The sequence below is a fragment of the Corvus moneduloides genome, chromosome 6, assembly GCF_009650955.1.
Source record: "Corvus moneduloides isolate bCorMon1 chromosome 6, bCorMon1.pri, whole genome shotgun sequence".
NCBI classification, from domain to species: domain Eukaryota; kingdom Metazoa; phylum Chordata; class Aves; order Passeriformes; family Corvidae; genus Corvus; species Corvus moneduloides.
In genome coordinates, this window is record NC_045481.1 from 7,229,564 (window position 1) to 7,248,227 (window position 18,664).

At 40.5% G+C, this 18,664-nt stretch overlaps 1 protein-coding gene across 1 annotated transcript in view; it reads left to right on the forward strand.

Annotated features, from left to right (window-relative positions):
- Positions 1-18,664, forward strand: part of BRF1 (BRF1 RNA polymerase III transcription initiation factor subunit) — a 172,830-nt gene that overhangs the window by 29,054 nt on the left and 125,112 nt on the right. The window contains exon 3 of the mRNA XM_032113505.1: positions 14,510-14,683. Within this exon, the coding sequence (XP_031969396.1) occupies positions 14,510-14,683 (174 nt within the window). The remainder of the gene's footprint in view (positions 1-14,509; positions 14,684-18,664) is intronic.

Sequence of the window (18,664 nt, forward strand, 5' to 3'; positions counted from 1 at the left end):
ATTTCTTCTAATCCAAGAAGGATTGGGAAAATACTCTTACAAAAAATAAAATGGTGAAAAGTACAGGCTCAGCTGGTCCAGTTGAATCTAGTCTTCACGAGGTTTTTGTGTATTCTCTCCTGCTTTTTACCCTACGTTTGCTGTGGAGTGAAGAGAGGAAAACGGACTTTATATGAAAACGCAGTAAATCACTAACAGCTCTTAATTTATCATTCACTCCTCTCTAATTACCAGCCTCCATTTTAAATGTGAGATGAATCCTCACAATTTGCTAATCCAAATTCATCCTCATTTTCAAAGGTGAGGATGAAGCTGTCCTCCTATTGTCAGCAAATCAGCATCTATAAATTAGGAGATGTTAGAGGGGTTGCCTTATTATCCTGAGCCCCATGCAGCTTGCCAAATCCAAGCAGGTGTTATGTTTGCTTGCTTCCCTGGTTGTGAAAGCTCAGGGAAAATAGCTAGAAATAAAATTATTGAATGTCAGCAGAAATCTTGTAAGTGATTTCATAGCAGTACTAATGTGGGTGAATAGCTTTGCAAATACAGTCCCTTTCCACCTTAAAAAAATTTTTTTTATATCTAAACGTTTCTTCTCTTTAGAAAGTAGGAGGTGGGGAAATAATCTGACATATTTAGCTACATGAAATCCTTGTTTTTAAACTTAAAATACAAGGAAAATAATTTACAAGGTTGCTTAGTGATACTGTGGGAAAATGTGTATCTTGAGACTATTCAAAGGCATCTCAAAGTAGATTTAGAAACTATGGTTCCTGACAAGCACTAGAAAAAAAAAATACTGCTTCTGGTGCAAGCTGAATCAGTCCTTGAGCGTGTCAAGAAAGAATACCACTTTTCAAGTGATTTTTGGAACAAATCCAGGGTGCTTGTGAGGTGACGTTTGTTGTCTGAGTGGTCTGTGTTATTCCAGCTGGCCCTATACTAAAAGTTAACTCTTGCTTGCTGCCAGCTTCTTTCTTGAGAGCAAATGGGTATCTATAGCTTTGGTCAAAATAAAGTTGTTAGACATCCTGTGGATCACAAACATACTTCTGTCTCTTTGTGTTCTCTGTCCATGGTGAGTCCACCATGCATTGATGGCAGATGGTCTCCTCAAGGGTAGTTTGCACCCTATTCTAGATCTGGGGGAACTGGGAACAGAAAAAAATGTTCATTTTGCAGGATTACAGCGGTGCTCAGATGCTCTTTTTGCCATTGGCTACACAGTTTTCTTACTACCTGTGTGGGTATTTTGTTTCCCCCACTGCTTGTTACTTTTTGATCTGACACATGTAACCAATTTCATTCCAAGATCGTTGCAGTGTTTGATTCCAGGTTTAAGAAGAAGAGGAAACTTGATGTTGATGAAGGTCTTTGACATAGGGGGGAAAAAAAGCTTTAAGGTTGTTTTGGATTTCTGAGGAACACTGATTAGTCATGCCAGCAAAGTCGAGTTGTGGGATTGCAATGACACTGAATATTAAATACCAGATTCAATATCCTAAGAAAACTTCAACAGAAGATAAAGGGGAGCATAAGGGAGTGTAAGCAGTTACATGGAAACAAAAATCAAGTTCTTAACAAAGTACAGTTGGAATTAATTGTCTCTTCTGCATTTTGCAGCAGAAGTCAAAGGTTGTCACCTGCCTCCGTGGCTCAGTCAGGGAATAGTGTGTGGTTTTCCATCTCCTCCAGAAAGCACTCCCTCCCTGTTAAGATAAGAAGGATCCTTGTGTCAGATATCCATTCCTGATCCAGTCTGTAGAAGGCATAAGAGGGAGGCGACATAATAACAGCCACTTGCAACAAGTTGTTGTTAAAGTTTGAGTGCTCTGACTTCAAAATGATAGCAGGCACTGTTACTGGAGGGTAAAACCACAGTTGATTTGAGGCCCTCAGAAATGTTTGGGTGTGCCAAGTTCAGCTTCCTATCCATAGGGGCATGGCTTTCAGTAGGAGTTGAGTGCTTAAGATGATAAAAGCTGGATTAAACAAAGCAGCACCCATACTTGTTGTTGGACAATAGGATGGCATTTGACCATAGAGAAATGTGAATTTGGTGGGTCCTGTTGCTGTTGTAACTGCCAGGGGCATGGATACGTGGATGTAAGGTTATTTTGGACAAAGCTAGGCAGAATTTCATCAGCCTGTCTGGTCTTCATAACACTTGAGTAAAATACAAAAGGTAAGAAGGGGCAGATTATAATTGTTTTGCAGAGGGAAAACATGGTCCTTGAGGCTGATTAATGTAGCAGTAGAACTTCTGAGGCCTTCAGTGAGGAGCTGCTTTTAGCATAAACAGGTCTGAGATAGGCAATTGATTGAAGTGTTTGTTTATTTTTGTGGGTCTTGAAATAGGTCAGTAAATAGAATTTACTCTGTGGACTGTATCGAAGCAATATGTTAGTTAGGTTTGAGATGATGCTGATGTTAAGCAATTCCTTAGGGCAGCTTCCTTGATTGCAGCTCCACAAGTCAAAGAAAAAGCTCGTTTTGGTGTTGGCAGCACCTGTCTGATTGAAACTCTGAGGCAGCTTGTGTTTTATAGTCAGCTTATTTAAAAAAAAAAAAATTCTAAACACTGTCACTAATCAGAAAATGCTATGAAATTTAGTCCTGTCTGTAGTCAGACGAGGGCAATATTACATTCAGTTAGGTTGTTCTCTCAACTGCTCTTAGAACTGTTTTGGGGGGTTGTTACAATCAATACTCTTTCTTGTGTTGAGCATCCTGCAGGAGCAGTGGCAGTATCAGGGGAGATGAATCTATGTCTCCTTCAATGAGATCCGTTAGGTTGCTGCACAGCAATCATCACATAAATCCACTGATTTCGGCTTAAGTCTTTAGTCAGTATGATCTCTGGTAGCTATTTTTCACCATACCATATTACCTAGAGGAAAAGGAATTAATAATGCATCTAGTCTTGGATACGTATGTTTAATGGATGATCTCACATCCTATCTTGGAGTCAGACTGCACAGAAAAAACCCTGTTGTAATTGATCTTTGAGATTCAGCACATAAAGACAGAAAAATGTAACTGTGCTTAGCTAAAATTTTCTTTAGCTACTAAGGACTAGCACACAGGAGGTAAGTGGATCATCTAGAAGAGCAAAGGAAGTTGGTATCTGAAGATTTGGTTATGGAGAAAATTTCTCAGATTTTGTTGCATGAACAAGTGTTGTTTTTTGGGGTTTTTTTGTGGGATGTGCTGTTAATAAAATGTTTAATAAATAATACAATTTAATATTTAATAAACGTTTAATTTAGGAAAACTAGAATGGAGTGGTGACTGGAAAAAAAAATTAAGAGGCAGAAACTTGAGTAGGTGGATCTTTGCTGTCCAGGTCAGGCTGTTCTGTGTGACTGACAGTGGGTCAATTGTTGTTCTGTGTCAGACTGAGCAGGCTGAGGTGGCTATTTGGGGAAGAAAGGGTAGAGGAATTCTTTTTCCTTATTCTGTGCACTCAGAATACAGAATGATTCTGTCATGCAAAGCAGCCTCTCTCTGAAGGTTACAATTTTGCAAAAGCATAAGAACTTCCTTTAACCTAGTAAATCATCTTAGCCCATTTTTCTTGTATAGCATCATTCCATATCATGAATTTTTCTTGTGTTTTGCCCTTACCGATTCATATGTTCCAAGCAGTGGGAGTTTCCACCAGTTCCCTTGGGAAACTATTATGAGGTCCAGTGAGTTTTGTTGTAAGGTCCTGTTAACGTAGTGCTTACATTTTCCATTAATTTCATGTTATTAGCCCTTAGGCATGAACTCATGCTTGTATCTATTTATGGCTTAAACTTCTCTCATCTTCCAGAAATCTAGTGATCTTCTGCTCTTCTCTTAACAAATCATGTCTGATAATTAGGTGAAGGTTCTAAGTTCAGTCTCTGGGTCTTTAAACACCCACCCCCTCTCTCCCAGCCATGTTCTTAACCTTTTATTCTAGGGTAATCAGGGCTCCAGAGGAGAATCAAATCTAGTGAGAATTTCCTCATCTCAAACAGTTGTTGATGTATGACATCCTGTACATAAATAGTAGCCTCCTATAAATGGAAGGCATCACAAACATACAGATAAATATTATTCAAATATGCCAAATGTTTTCTAAGAGGGCCATGTTGGCTCTCTAGAAATATGTAGATGGCATTGTACTTTTAATTCTTTACCGAAACAGTCTGTACGTCTGACTTACATAAATGTTATTTTTTAAAGAAATACAAGGCTGTTCCTGAAATATGTGCATTCTGTCTTTAAACATAAATCTCTTTCCAACTCCAGGCTGAAGTAGATACCACGAGAGACTGACTTGATAAATGGTATCACTGATTCACTGCATGGTTTAGCTGAGATTTGTGGCAACCTTCACTTATGCTTAGTTTAAAAAGGAAGGAAATGCAAAGTTGAGGCTGAAGCCCTGTCCATAATGTCTTCTGTCATCTCTGGGCAGTACAGAGGTGCAATTACCAGGGGCAGCTGTAGCTTTGATCTAAATAGGCCATTTGTGGTGCTAAAGGAGAGCAGCCCCTGCAGAATCACACTGCTTGCATGAATGCTGTAGCTGATGGACTCAGCTGCCAGGGACAAGCTAAAGGTGGAATTTAATTCTTTAGCTGCAGCCTGGATAAAGATTGATGCTGTCTTACCTAACTGCCAGGTTTCTTATCCCTTCTGTATAAAGGAATAAGTATTTGACCACTCGTCAGCTTCATATAAAAATGCCTTAAATAAGTATTAACCTAATACAGTCTCTCTTGCTTTTGTAACAGCTCTGTGCCTTTCCCAGCTTGATTTCAGTTCTTCTCTCTTTCTGCTTCCATTTTTAGATCATGTTTTATCTCTTATCCCTTTGATATCTCTAATAACTCCTTCTTTTTCTTCACCCCCTCATCTACTTCTCTCTGCATCCTTTTTACCTTGATGCCTTCTCACTGTATTTGCATGTTTTTAGATGATCTAAGAAATTTGCCAATTAGTTGATATTTATGAAATTTTTACTTTGGAAATGACTGTGTCATCTTCTTTGACTGCCAGTTGGATAGGGTCTGGATGTGAAGAGAGTGCCCTTCGTTAGATTTGTATGTGGAATTATAGGGGAAGGAAAAGGAAAGAAAACCCCAAAGCCCAAAAAACAAACCCCCACTACAAAAATCAGAGCCCCAAAGTAGCTTTGGGCTCACAGGCCTTTTTCAGTCCTGAGGAAGCAGCAGCAACCTTAAGTAGAGGCTGAGAGCAGAATGGGTATTAGTCTCTGTCTGTGCAGTCCTTCCTGCCTGCACAGTTGGATGATGGAGAGTGGAAATAACTTACCACTAACAGTTGTATTTTGACAGAACAACTGGTCTGCAGAGGAGCAGGGCTGAACCCTAGGTGAGGATAATTGTCCTGCACATGTCTGAGGACAAGTAAATTCTCAGACATGTTATAAAAAGTGAGTGTTAAAGGTGGACAAGGAAAGTAGGGAAGATTCACAGGGATGCGCAGGGGCCTCTTGGCAGGAAAAGGGAAAGGCTGGACTGGCTTTTATAGCAGGGAATATGGATTAAACAGGAAGGTTGTTTTTGTTTGGTTTTTTTTTTTTAAACAATCTTAGTGTGTGTGACCTTATCTAATGGTTGCTGCAGTGCAGCTGGGAAGTGGTAATTGTTCAGCTGTGGTAACTCAATTACTTCTGCTCCTGTCCCTGTCCCTTGGTCTCAGTGGTGGTTCTGGCCAGGGGATGCCATCAGCTCCTGCATCCTCCTCGTCCATGTGGAGCTCCATGTGGAGCACCCTGACTCCCGGGGCTCCTGTCAGCTTCCATGGTGTTTGCAAGGCTGAAAAATGGCTCCTGTCAGCTTTCACTCTTCTGTGCCTCGCAGAAGCCCCGATCTGCAGGGAAGGCAGGAGAGCTGGCTGTCAGCGAGCAGATAACACTGCACTGATTTATATGCTGCTCGCATCTGCAAAGTTTTCCACTGCAGCAATGGATCCCTTTGTGTTCAGTCTTTATTTTTGTTTTGTTTTAAAGATTTTGATAACTTTTACCAATAGGCAGTGGAATTTTTTTCCTGTATTGTGCTGTATTCATGAATTTTTTTATCTGTGTAGATTGATGACAATTGCTTGTTAGTTAAATGTTTTTTGCTTTGTAAAAGTATGATATAAGTTCAGTCTTTCTCATAATGATAGAATTGCAAGTTTTTAAAACTTCTAAAAAGTGGTCTTTTCAAAACTGTCAGATTATGTCGTGAGCAAATATTTTTCTTTCTTTTTCCTGCAGTGATGTAGAAATGATTTTGGGTGGTTGAAGGTAGTGCTTGGATCAGCAGTAATGCTGTGTGACAGCAGAAATGTTCCATTTCTTGTTGTGACAAGAGTAACAACTGGTAATTGATAAGTGTATGGAAAAGCTTTAAATGTATATAGATATAGAAAAATCTAAGAATAACTGTCATGTAAGATGTAATTAAAAAAAAAAAAAAAAATAAAATCACTGTCCAAACAATACAGAAGAAGATTAAAGCAAGGCCTAACTGGTGGTGCTTTCAGAAGGAAATCTTGCATGTCCAAAAGCTACCACTATCTACAAGTTCTTGGTGTTTTAAATTTTTCTTTCCAATTTCCTTAATGTGAGACAGGTAAGGGTTATGCTACATTAATCATACCGGTGCTCACAGTTCTTGCCAGTAGTGCAGCTTTCCAGCTGTTTCAACTTTGAAACAGCTGCAAATCTTCTGCAAATAAAAAAATTCAGTTAGCTAAACTTTCAGATATAAAAAAGCCCATATTTGCTTTCTTCCAAAATGAATCTGAAATGACCTGAAGCATTCTAATAGACAAATAATTAATGAGCATGATAGCATTTGTTTAAACTGTGGTAAGTCAGACTTCTGTGTAAGCTGCCTTGTATGGGAGGAGCAGCGAGGGCTGGGAGCAGTAGCAGGGAAGCAGGAGGAAGCGTAGGGATAGTGTGTACTTTTCTCTTTGACCCATTTAGGCTTCAGTCTCACATTTGCTTTGAGTTGATCCACGTGTATGTGGCTGTTGACAGCCTTTCTCCTCTCCTGTGCCACATTCTGCTGCTGTTAGGGCTTGGGAGGGTGCTTGTTGAGTTACATGAGGGAACTGGTCCAAATGAAAATTCAGCTTTTTTTGTTGCTTGGGTTGATTTTCAGCACTGCAGATTCCCTCATCTGTATCAGTGTGTGGCCATGTAAATGTCATGTTGGAGGTGGGAACACTGTCTGCAGGAACAGCTTGGACTTTAGCTTCACTTAAAACAGTCGTGATCCAATTCTTTCAATGCTAGTGAATCAACAGATAAGGGTTTTGTTGGGGTTTTCTTGCTTTTGTTTTCTTTTAATGTCAGCATTGACTATGGTTTCCCAACGTGACACCATAGGTGAAGTTCGGTAAGGACTTTATGAAGAAGCAGTTCTTTAGCTGTGCTGAAAAGAATAATTAAGTGGGGTTAAGAAACGAGCAAGCTGCTGTCTTGAGGATGATGGGCAAGATTAGCAATAGGTTAAGTGCAGCCCCTGCATCAACTGTATGGCTTCTAGTCTGTTGTTGAAGTGTGGGTAGCAGTTAGATGGATAATGGGAATGAAATGGCAGCAGTAGAAGGGCCACCTGTGAGGGAAGCAGAACTCCAGGAACTGAATGCAGAAAATCAGAGGAACCACTTGCGATGCCAGATTTTTCAGAGTGGGTAAGACAAATTAATTCAAATGGCCAGTTGCTGTATATGCAAAGGGGCTCTCCATGTGGGAGTGGTATCATAGGATCAGGGAATGGAAAACGTTCTTGAGGAGGGGGGTGGGAGAACTTACGTGGGTGCTTTGCAGGCCTGCTTTGGCATTAATGGAATACAAGGGCCAATTTTGAGGGAATGAATCCTTAAAGAAGTATGGATAAGTGCTGAGAAGAGATGTTAACAGCAAATTTTCTAGGTGAAAGAAAAGTAGCTTAGTATCAAATATTTAAAACGTGGTTGCAGCAGTGGCCTCTATCTTGAATTTTTAAGCCATTAATCTTAAAGATGCATGGTTGTTCTCTTTAGCTGAATAAGTGAATGAGGCTTTGACATGCTCTGGAAGGGCTTTACCAGGACAGAGGGGAGCTGCACCTGGTAGATGGGGTGCTCTCATGGGAGGCTAAATGGATGGGTTGGATTGTTGTCAGTGGGCAGAGAAATTGAATACAGGTCTCTGCACGGAGATAGGCTGGGTCTGGATCTACAAAGATAAAGAGGAGGCATCAATCCTTCAGTAAACAGGTCTGGATTAAGTATTTTTTATTTCACAAGGTTATTTTTAACAGGGATCAGTTTACTGGTTTGGTTTTCTGTCCATTGCCACAAACAGTTTTACTGGCACAGTTGGTGAAATATCGCAGGGAAAGGGCCAGGAACTGTTTTATTCTGCTGAGATAACAGGAACAGAGTGTACCCTTGGGCAGTCCCTGAAGCAGGTCTGCCAGGTGACAGAGGCACTGAGGATGCATCAGTCGGAGCGGGGCCAAGTGTTCATGGGCTCCAGGTTGCTCAGCCGGGGGACTGACAGATCCTGTAGAGGATGGGGAGTTCTTGGGTGGAAGAGCCTGGGTTTGGGGATGTGGAGTGCACCCACAACCAGGTGGCAAGATAGGGATTTGGAGCTAGGCTCAAGTTAGGCAGAGCATGGGCATGAGGCCAGCATGGTCATCACTGTCCTCATGGGCCATTAGGTGTTACTGGGAATAACTCTTAGCTAACCTTGATAAAATTAAACTTGTTATTGTGCTGGGTCAGCACTGCTGCAGTGTCCTGCTGTGCTGCTACTTTTACTGCTCATTGGCCTTTTTCCTTACAGACTCACAGGGATAAAGCTGTTCCCCACTTCCAGTATTGCATGTGTGGCTGGAAATGCTTGGTGTGAGCACTTCAGCCATCGCCTCGCTTCCCTCCCTGCCTCCCCCCATCGCTTGGGCTTTAAATGTTTTCTTGTCTTTGATCACAGGACTCTACCCTTGACTGGGCTGCTGGGACCAGCCCCCATGAGTGTAGCCCCACTGACAGTCCTGGACTGTCCCTGTTGTGCCTTTGTTTGTTTGTTTTACTGATCTGTAATACAAATAACATAGAAGCCTGGCATAGAGCAAAGAGCAGGAAATTCATTCAGGCTTTGAGCTGGGAGTTGCTGAAATTGAAAGATGTGACAAAGCATGCAGAGATGCTCGCACATAAAAACTGCTCTTTTCCCCCTTTTTTTGGGGTTCTTTTGGGGAGCCTTTTCAAAGAAAGAAAAGGAATGAAAACCCAAATGCAGAACAAAATCTGCACATAAAATTCAGTTGGTAAAGTAATTTGAATGCTGGAAATGAATACCCAAGTGAAAACCATATGAAATGTTTCCTTTAATAGAATCTAGTGTTTGTTACCATAACAATCCTTTTTGCAAAAGAAGGATTAGTGCTGTTAACATGACTCCATTCCCTGATTCAGGTAGCACTGGTTTCCAGGGCCCCTGGAGCAAATTGCAGAAAGGGGGGCAAATCCATATGCCTGGATTTTGATGATGCACTTCAGTATCGTAATAACAATTCATTTAGGCTCTGGCTTTGTACTGCCTGTTATTTCCCTGGAAACTTATGCTCCGTCCTGACAAGTACTATGAAATAGCAGTGTCACAGCCTTTGTCAGACTGAAGGCAAGGCTACAGATCAGCAGGCAGAAGCCAGGTAAGTGTAATGTAGAGCTGTAGCTGCTTGACATTACTGACTTTTAAGGATCCAAAAAAAGGTATGATTCCTCTTCCACAGGCGAAGAGAACAAGATGTTTCTGTAGTAACGAGATCATAAAAGAAAGAAAATTGCTTGTAAAGAATATGTCTGATTTTCCCTCTTTTTCTACTTTGCTTCTATTATAACTTAAGCTGCAGTTTTGCTTTCAGCTTCCTCTTGTGTAAGCATTTAATATAACCAAGATATTCTGCAAATCTGTTTTTTTGACAGTGATTTCTGGCCTGCACATTTTGTTTTGTAATAACGACTATTTCCTTTGTCAAAAGAATGGAAATTATCTGAAATAAAAGGATAGTAGCATTCAGTGGTCCTATCTGAACTTGTCACTTCAGGTCTGCTGTGCCAGTTCAAAGCACTGAGGTTGGCATCGGATGAGAAGATGATGGTATTTCTTTTAGCATGCTGGGAGTAGATGGATAGAAACACTTTTTTTTTTAGTAGGCTTGGAACTAAAAGCTGAAAAGCGCCTTTTGTTTTTTGCTGCAGATTCAGGAGCGTGATAAACTTTACTACTTGGTAGCCTGGGAACTTGATTTTGTGTGTTGATTACAGAAGTGCAAACTTCTCTCTTTCTCTCACTTCCCCCCTGCCTCCCCCTCCACCCCGATGGTGTGATGAGCCTTTGAGAAATAAATGGGAATTGCGTGGTGTGTGCTGTATGCATCGCAAAATTTCTGTAGTTTCTAGACTTTTGTTCTTTTGCTCTTTAAAGGAAAATTTATTGCTGCTTTACTGGTGAAGGAAGGGGGAGGATTTTTGAAACCTTGTTGTTGGGCTTGTCCTGACTTTTTAAAAAGATACTGTTCCCTGCCCTTCTCCCAAAGGTACTTAGATACCAATTTTCTTGACATCACTAACTTGCAAGGGCAGCATGAAGTGTGAGCTTTGACCTCAAAGGTGCTATTTCTTGTGGTTTAAAATAAGAATCCCAGCATCTGTCAAAAACCTGTAAGGCCCAAAAGAAGCAATGCCTATTTCAAGTTACTAATAAAAAATGCACCTACTAAGAGACTTGTTTTACCCCTGTATATTTTGTGTTATAACTTGTGCTTCTGCAAAGCAATTTGGAAAAAAATGCAATATTTAATTCTGACTGTTCCACATGATGATATTCCTTTATTGTACTGAGATAGTAGCTGCAGGTTTTTAGAGCAGGGTCACATTGAAACTTTTAAAAAAGCTGTCCTGCAGGATAAAATGGATAAGAAAGTCAGGAAGGTAGTGTTCTGAGTGTTCTATAATCCAGAGCACAGCAGGGTTTGAAGGTGTGTCAGTTCTTTTCCATCTAGTAGAGCATCTCAGTTCATTGGAGTTTGTAACATTGTGGTGGAATCGGGTGAACACTAAGGGGAGCAGATTGCTAATAAATTGCACTATTGTTAGATATTCCCACTGTTTCAGCTGAGATCCTCAGATCCTCAGGCTTGTTGCATCCTTGCAGCTGGCTGGACCAGCTCACTGGGACCATATGGTGAGAGTGGCAGTGCGGGCATTGCTGGCCGTGAGGGCTGATGGAAGCCATGCTGAGAGTCAGAGCAAAGAGGGAGACGGGAGGGAAACAGCAGCTGCAAGGGTATAAAATGCCACCCAGCTAGCGAGGAGCAGTGTGGGAGTGGGAGGATGTTCAAGGACTGATCGCCATAATGCAGTGCTGTAGGTCTGCTGGAGGGAATTGCTCATCTTCCCAGCCCTGGAGCTTGCAGCTGCTCGCAGCTCCTCCCCGCACTGACCCTCTTGCTGGGGGAGCAGTGTCTCGATGCTTAGCAAGGGTTGTGGCTGCCACTGCTCAGTTTTGAGGACTTCTCATGTTGAGGACTGGCAGTATGAATATTTGGACTCTTTCCTTGTTTGTCAACAGTAACTGGAGCATTGGATAGAGAATTTATTTTGATCAATTGTCTTCTTAAGCCAAATTTCTCTATGTATGAACATCTGCTCTTCAGATACCAACAGATTAAATCACTGTATTTATAGTTAAATAAAATATTATGGAGGCACATTTTTCAGCTCTGGAAATGTCACATTGACAAGCTAGGCAGAAAAGGTTGGAAGTCACAAAATAACATACTTTTGGTTGTCAGCTGACTGGGGTGAGGGCCCTCTACAATGGTTTGGTTGTGTGCTGCAGTACCGGGGTGACAGCCATCTAGCTGATATCTGCCTTTTCTTGGGCTCTGTGAAGTACCTTCTTGAATCTGGGAAGGAACCAGAAGGAGTAAAAGGTATCTTGAAGGTCCCTGTGGAGAAATCTAGAAGCATGATTGCTAATGCTAACTTTTCCAGCTATTTTTTTCTTAGTGTTACATAAGATACCAGAAAAACAGAATTTTGTTGTCGTGTTAAATTCAAGGGGTGGAGGTGGTGATGGGGAAACAACAAAGCTTTTGATCTTTCTTTAGTAAATAGGAGACCGGTTACAGAATGTAAATGTTTATCTTAGATGATGCTGTAAGCAGTACATTTCTTTCTCTCTTCTAACAAATAAGGACAAAACCAAGTTAGTCATCAAGATACACATAATTTCTAAGATGATTCTTGTCCTGAATTAAGTTGTTCATTTTGGGGATAAGCAGCAGTGTAACAGTTGCCTTGTTTTTCCACAAACTGTACAACTGATATAATACCACAGAGCAGCTTGAGGGAGTCCTAGCACACAGAATTAAAGCCTTGTCTGGTCTGCAGAAGGTTGAGTAAAACGTTCAGAGAAATAGCATTTCCTAAGGAGACAAGTACCTTTCTCTTAGATCTCTTTTGTATTTTTTTCAGTAGACAATTACCCCTGAAGTAATTCTACTTTAAAATATTGATGGTGAATTAAGAGCTCAGCTAAAAATGCATATATTACTCAAACAAGCATACTGTTTTCTTAAGATGGATTATGATGAATTAATTATATTCCAACATTTGAAATTAAGAAAAGGTTAAATACTCAGAATGTTAATGGTAGCTTAGGGTTGGGAGCAGCTCAGTGGTGAAAATAGTTTATGAAAGAAATTAATTTCAAGTATCTTCCTCTGTGTTATTCTTTTTTCCTCTTTTGGTATGTTCTTTGTTTTTGAAGGGAAGCTGCTTTGCTGCCACTGCAAAATGAGTTTTTAGTACTCAAGTGCATTTCTTTCCCCCCAGATGGGTATAAACTGATTCTTTCTTAGGGATAGAAGAAGCAGCATACAGGCTGTAGAGTGCGAAATAAAATTCTGGAAAGACCAGGTGCTAGTTAGTACCTTAATTTTGGGAAGATGTGGTATTTGTGTTTGAGGCTGGTGAGTGCCAGTCCAGGGCCTGCTGACAGCAGTGGAAAAACTGTTCCCCAAATGGGCTTTGGATTACCCTTGAGTAGCTTATCGTGCCCACACCTCCCTCCCATGGAGGGTGATGGATCCTTCCTCTGCTCTTACTTCTTTGCCCAGACGTGTTACACCTGGTTGACCAGTGTGCCTTAAAGGATATCTTTAATGATAAGGTGAGTGCAATAATTTCCACGTGTGCAGGAAGGAGAAGCTGCTGCTTTGCGGCAGCTCCTGTTTGGCCGGAGTCCTGCTGACCCCGGCTGCCTGGCTGGAGTCACTTCTTGTTAAAACCAGCATCTCTGGCAAAAGGTTGTTCAGAGGTGAAGCATTTTTACCATGTTATTAGTGATGATGATGTAGGGATTTGCATAAAATTAAGATGTGTGGTCTGTGCAGGAGCTGAGCCGGTGGTGTTCTGGGAAGCATCGTGTGATTGCCATTGCTTCCTGTGAGCAGTGGTGGGCACAGCAGGCACCTTTGTGCCCCTTCCACAAGCTGCTCATGACATTCCTGAAGGAAACAGATGAGAGTTTCCTGTAAATACATGTGCTGGAAACATCTGCCCAGCACATTGAATTAAAGGATTTTTCTTGATGTGCTGTCTGACCCTGTATGCTGAGGAACTTGAGTGCTCTGTTTTCCTCATGACTTCCCCCATCTTTTTCTTAAGCTGTCTTTTCGGCACATTCTTCTGAAGCTGGAGCTGTGGGGACGGATTGGACCTTGCTTCCCGCATCTGTCCCAGCAGCTGGACCACTTCCTGCCATGAATCATCTGAAACACACTTTTTTCTTTTTATTGTTTTATTTAAGGGTGAAGGCACATTTGTTTCCTGAAGCCACAAGCTAGTCTAAGTAGTCTGGCAGACAAGCCTCAAATGAAGGCTGGGGTGTGAACGTGTTTGGAGGAAGGAAGTGCCTCCTATCATTGGGATCATAGGCAAGCCAGGAGCAGAGCTCCTTTCCTTGTGGACTTCATTTGTGGTCAGAGGAGCAGCAAACTCCATCACTTCTTGGAGAGCTGCAGCAAAATGTCTACTCTGTTTCCACATCAGTGTCAAACACACCATGACCTCTGTTTTTTGGCTACAGCTAATCAAGTGCTAATTGGCAAACGATGTTAAGGGAGAGGGGCATAATCTTTTGTCTGAGAAGTCTTGGCTATGGCTTGGATCCTCTGTGGGACTGATGTTTGTGGCTTAGTTTTACAGAGCTCATTGATTGCATGTGTTTCAATTTTAGCAGTCCAAAACAAGGCTTTTTTTTTTGTCCTGAGGAGCTGAGGCTAAATAGTTCCTGAAACTTGAGAGGTCATTGTGTTTCATAAAGAGATTAATCCAAAATCCGCCTCCTTGATTTTGTCTTAAAAAAACCCCCAATACTAAAAGACCCCAACCAAAAAGCACATTAATTTCATAGCTGTTAAGCTTTTCTTTTCTTTGTTAATTTTTCTAGGGAAGCGTCAGATTCACCACTTGGGAAACCAGCTTCAACTCAATCAACATTGTCTGGATACTGCCTTTAATTTTTTCAAGATGGCTGTGAGCAAACATCTAACCCGGGGTAGAAAGATGACCCACGTCATTGCTGCCTGTCTCTACCTGGTGTGTAGAACAGAAGGAACTCCTCGTATCCTTTCACAGTTACAAAATATAGACAATAAAAGACCCACTTTTAGCAAGTCAGCTATCCCAGTTAGACCTTGTTTCAAATTGTGAAAAGGTAAGTGTTTAAGAGCTAACTTGGTCATTGCTGGTTTCTGACACTGAAGTGAATGGGAATGTTTCCTGTGGTTCCAGTGAATTTGCTCCATTTTTAAATGTACAGTACTTACTATTTAATGCTATAAATGTCACTCTGCCTCTCATCACTAACTCTGAATTTCTTCTTTTGCAGCACTTGCTTCAAGTATAAAATTGCACTTCCCCTGTGCTTTGCTAGGGTTTATAATTTGTGAAGTTTTTTTTTTGTTTATTTTTTCTCTTTTAAAGTAAATGACAGTTAACCCCAAACCTCCTGCAGTGTCAGCATCAAAGAACAGATTAGAGTTCCAGTGGGTTTTACATCAACATTTGTTCCATCAACATATGTGGATTTCCTTCTTTTAATACTTCCAGGAAGGACAGTATCACTTCTGTTTTAGTTTTGAGAAAAAAGGTGTTTGATAAATTCTGAAATTTGCTCAAAAATCATAAAAGAAATCAGTAGCTGGAGGTGCACACAGGACAGATTTGCAAGTGAGTACTGCTTGCTTTACCATCCCTATTTTTGTCTTGGGGAACTTCATTAAAATCCACATAAACTTTTAACTACTGATGACCATCCAAATTTATTTGTTTTATGTATTTTTATTTCTTTTATATTGTGTTTCATTTGCTGGAATTCAGAGCTTAGTATCCACCAATTACTTCTGTTGCTGTGGCTCTGAGCAACCTGGTCTAGTGAAAGGTGTCCCTGCCTATGGCAGGGGGATTGGAACTGGATGTATTTTAAGGCCCCTTCCAACCCCCAAACCATTCTATCATTTTATAATTCTGTGTTATTTTAGTTTTTTTCTACTTTAAAATAGGATGTCCCCATCTTCAGTATTCTATTTGATTTGATGCTTTCTCTAGATTGCTGCCCTCATTCTATATTTTTGCAGTTGATCAGTTTAGCTTTCCTTTTAAGATTGAGATGATTTTTTTTGTAGTTTCAGAAACTATAGTTTCAGAAACTATATTCAGTATTCTAAAAGTAGTGCTTTCTGATAGTGTTGTCATTGTCATTGTTTTAAACAATGACAATTTGCATGTTTAAAAACCCGTGGTTTTGCAGGAATGATGGAGTTAAAAGGAAGGCTTGCTTATTACACTGGTCTTTCCTACTCTAAAGTCTCTGTGTGAACTTCGAACAGCAGCACTCTATCACTGCCATAAAGACACTGTTGATTTTGAAGTGCTACCAATATTTTGATAATATATCTTCCGGGTAACTACCTGAAAGAGGGTAGGATTAGATTAGATATTAACAAGAAATTCTTTACAGTGAGGGTACTGAGGCCCTGGCACACCCAGAGAAGCTGTGGTTGCCCCATCCCTGGGGGTGTTCAAGGACATGTTGGATTGAGCTCTGAACAGCCTGGTGGAAGGTGTCCCTGCCCACATCAGGAGTGTTGAAAATAAATGATCTCTAAGGTCGCTTTTATGATTCAGTGTTATATTTATGTTCATGTCACATGTTTAAAGTAATTCATTTACAGTTGTTATTTGATACTTCTGAATGATAGCTCAGCTGTAATATGCAGATCCATTTTCCCCCACTGATAGTGGTAAAAAGCATTTGAAGAAATGCAGGCTGTAAGAGGCAGATAGGTACACTGCAGTGTACAGCCATCTGTGCAGCAAGTGTAGCTAACGTGTAGCAAACAAATAAAGCAAAAATAATTTACTTGTTTTTTAACCTTCTTTAAAGTATTTCAGCATGTATCTCACTTATGTGCAAGATGTACTGGTCTGGTTGACACTTAATAAATCCTTAAATGAATTTCCCAGCTTTCCTTGTTAAATGGAGATAATGTTCTGTTTGATACTTCACATAAAATACTAAAGTAAAGTATGAATAAAACTGCAAAGATGAGCTCTGTCTTTCTATATCAACAGCACAAAGTACTGCACCCTCATTTGCATGGTTACTAAAAGAGTTGTTGTGCATGTCCACATAGCTCAATTTTTTAGTGTTTATTTTTTAAAAAATCCATTACCTAAACTTGATTTTGTAGCTGATACTAAGAATTTAACCTTTGTCGCTTTGGGAGAGGGAGTTCATCCAGCTTTCGCCTGTGTTCCTCGTGGTTTTGTTTGTTTGTTTGTTTGTTTTTCTATTACTATTTAAAATCCAGTGTAGTTTAAAAAACAAACCCCAGATAAATTATGGACTCTCAACACTGAAATACAAATTCCTTTTCTGGTATCTTTTCCTTTCATGAAAAACTTGAAAACTTGAGGGCTACAGGTGCAAACCTCTGACCTTTGAAATTAGAATATGTTCAAGGCTCCATAGATTAATTATGATGATCATTATCAGCATGTTATACTTGTTCCCAGCTTAAATCTGGCAATACAGACATGGGCCACAGGAGGCAGGGGTGTTCCAGGGCCTTTGGAGCAGAGGGGCCAAGAGCAGGTGTACAGAGGATGGCCGTGTGACAAAGTGCTTTAACAAGAATTAAAATGCATATTCCGGGTAATAAACTTGCCATTGGTTTTGGTCTTCTGGAGAAGGTGCCGAGGAGGGCTTGGAAAGAGGAGCAATACACTGAATACTGCTGTACAAAGGACATGCAGTATTTTTAACACTGTAACATTTAAATACAACTGCTTAGCAGAGTCCCTGAGTTTAAAGCATTCATTGTCATGGTGTTCAGTTTAGAATTCTAACAAAGAAATGTGGGAGAAATTTAGGAAAGGAAGTTAAAGGCCGAAGATTAGTGACTGTATTTTAGAGGAAAGAGGTGACCTGGAAGAAGTAGCGAAGGGCAGCAGCATCCTCAGAGCTGAGAGACAGCTCACTGATTTTGGGTGGTCCAGGTGAGTTATCTGAGTGACTTGGGAGTTGTGGAGGGAAGAGACGTTACCTGGGAACAAAACAGTCTGTTAGCAGTAGAAGACATCATGTTTCTTAAAAAGTTGTGTGGTAGAAGGAGCAAAAAAGCCGGGGGAGGTACAGTGAGATGTAGTAAAGGACTGAAATGACAAGAAATTTTGTGTTCTTGTGGCAGAACCAGAGGAGTGGGAAGCATTTGGAGAGGGAAAAGAGAATTTAATTGTGTCTGCGAGTTCAGTTTGAGGGAGTGGAATGTATTTATCTGACATGGTTATCTGCTTATTCTTCTTTTTTTCATAATGTCCATGTTGCCAGCCAGCCCCTGTGAAAATGTGAGGAATACTGTAGCCAACTCTACTGGTGCAGTCTGAATTATGCCTGAATAAACCTCAGCCTGAAATAGGAAAACATTATGTTCTCCTTGGTTCTTACACATTATTTAATTAATGCAAAAATGCAAAATATTCTGGTAACTCAATTTTTTTTGATCTGAAAAAATAGTTCTAGAACTTAAGGAGAAAATACAAATTTATTTAACTGAAGAGCAGCTTCTATTTGTAATCCTTTGGAAAGTTTTGTATATATTATTTGAGATGTGAATTGATTTTACATCCGTTCATGGTTTTTATTAGGTTATGTGACACAAACCCCCACAATGCAGCCGCTTTGGCATAGCTTTTCATTTGCCTTCCTTTATTGCTTGTCAGTATTAATGTTTTCCAGGGAAAACAGCTTGCTTACTATTAGCTGGATTTGGGAGGTGTTTCATCCTTCTGATGAGTTGCCTATAAAAACTTCGATTTGTTATTCTCTTTATAAAATGTGTCTACATTATCAGTGTCACAAGTAAAGATACAATGCAAAAAAACCATCTGAAGGAGACAGTGGTTTTTAAACCCTCAGGTGTGATGGGACCTGTTGTCCCCCTCCCAGGGACTGAGGGATGCTGAGCGTTTCCAGTGACGTCTGACTTTGGCACTGCCAGCGCTCCGGGCAGTTCAGACTCTGGCTTTTAATTTGTTTCTT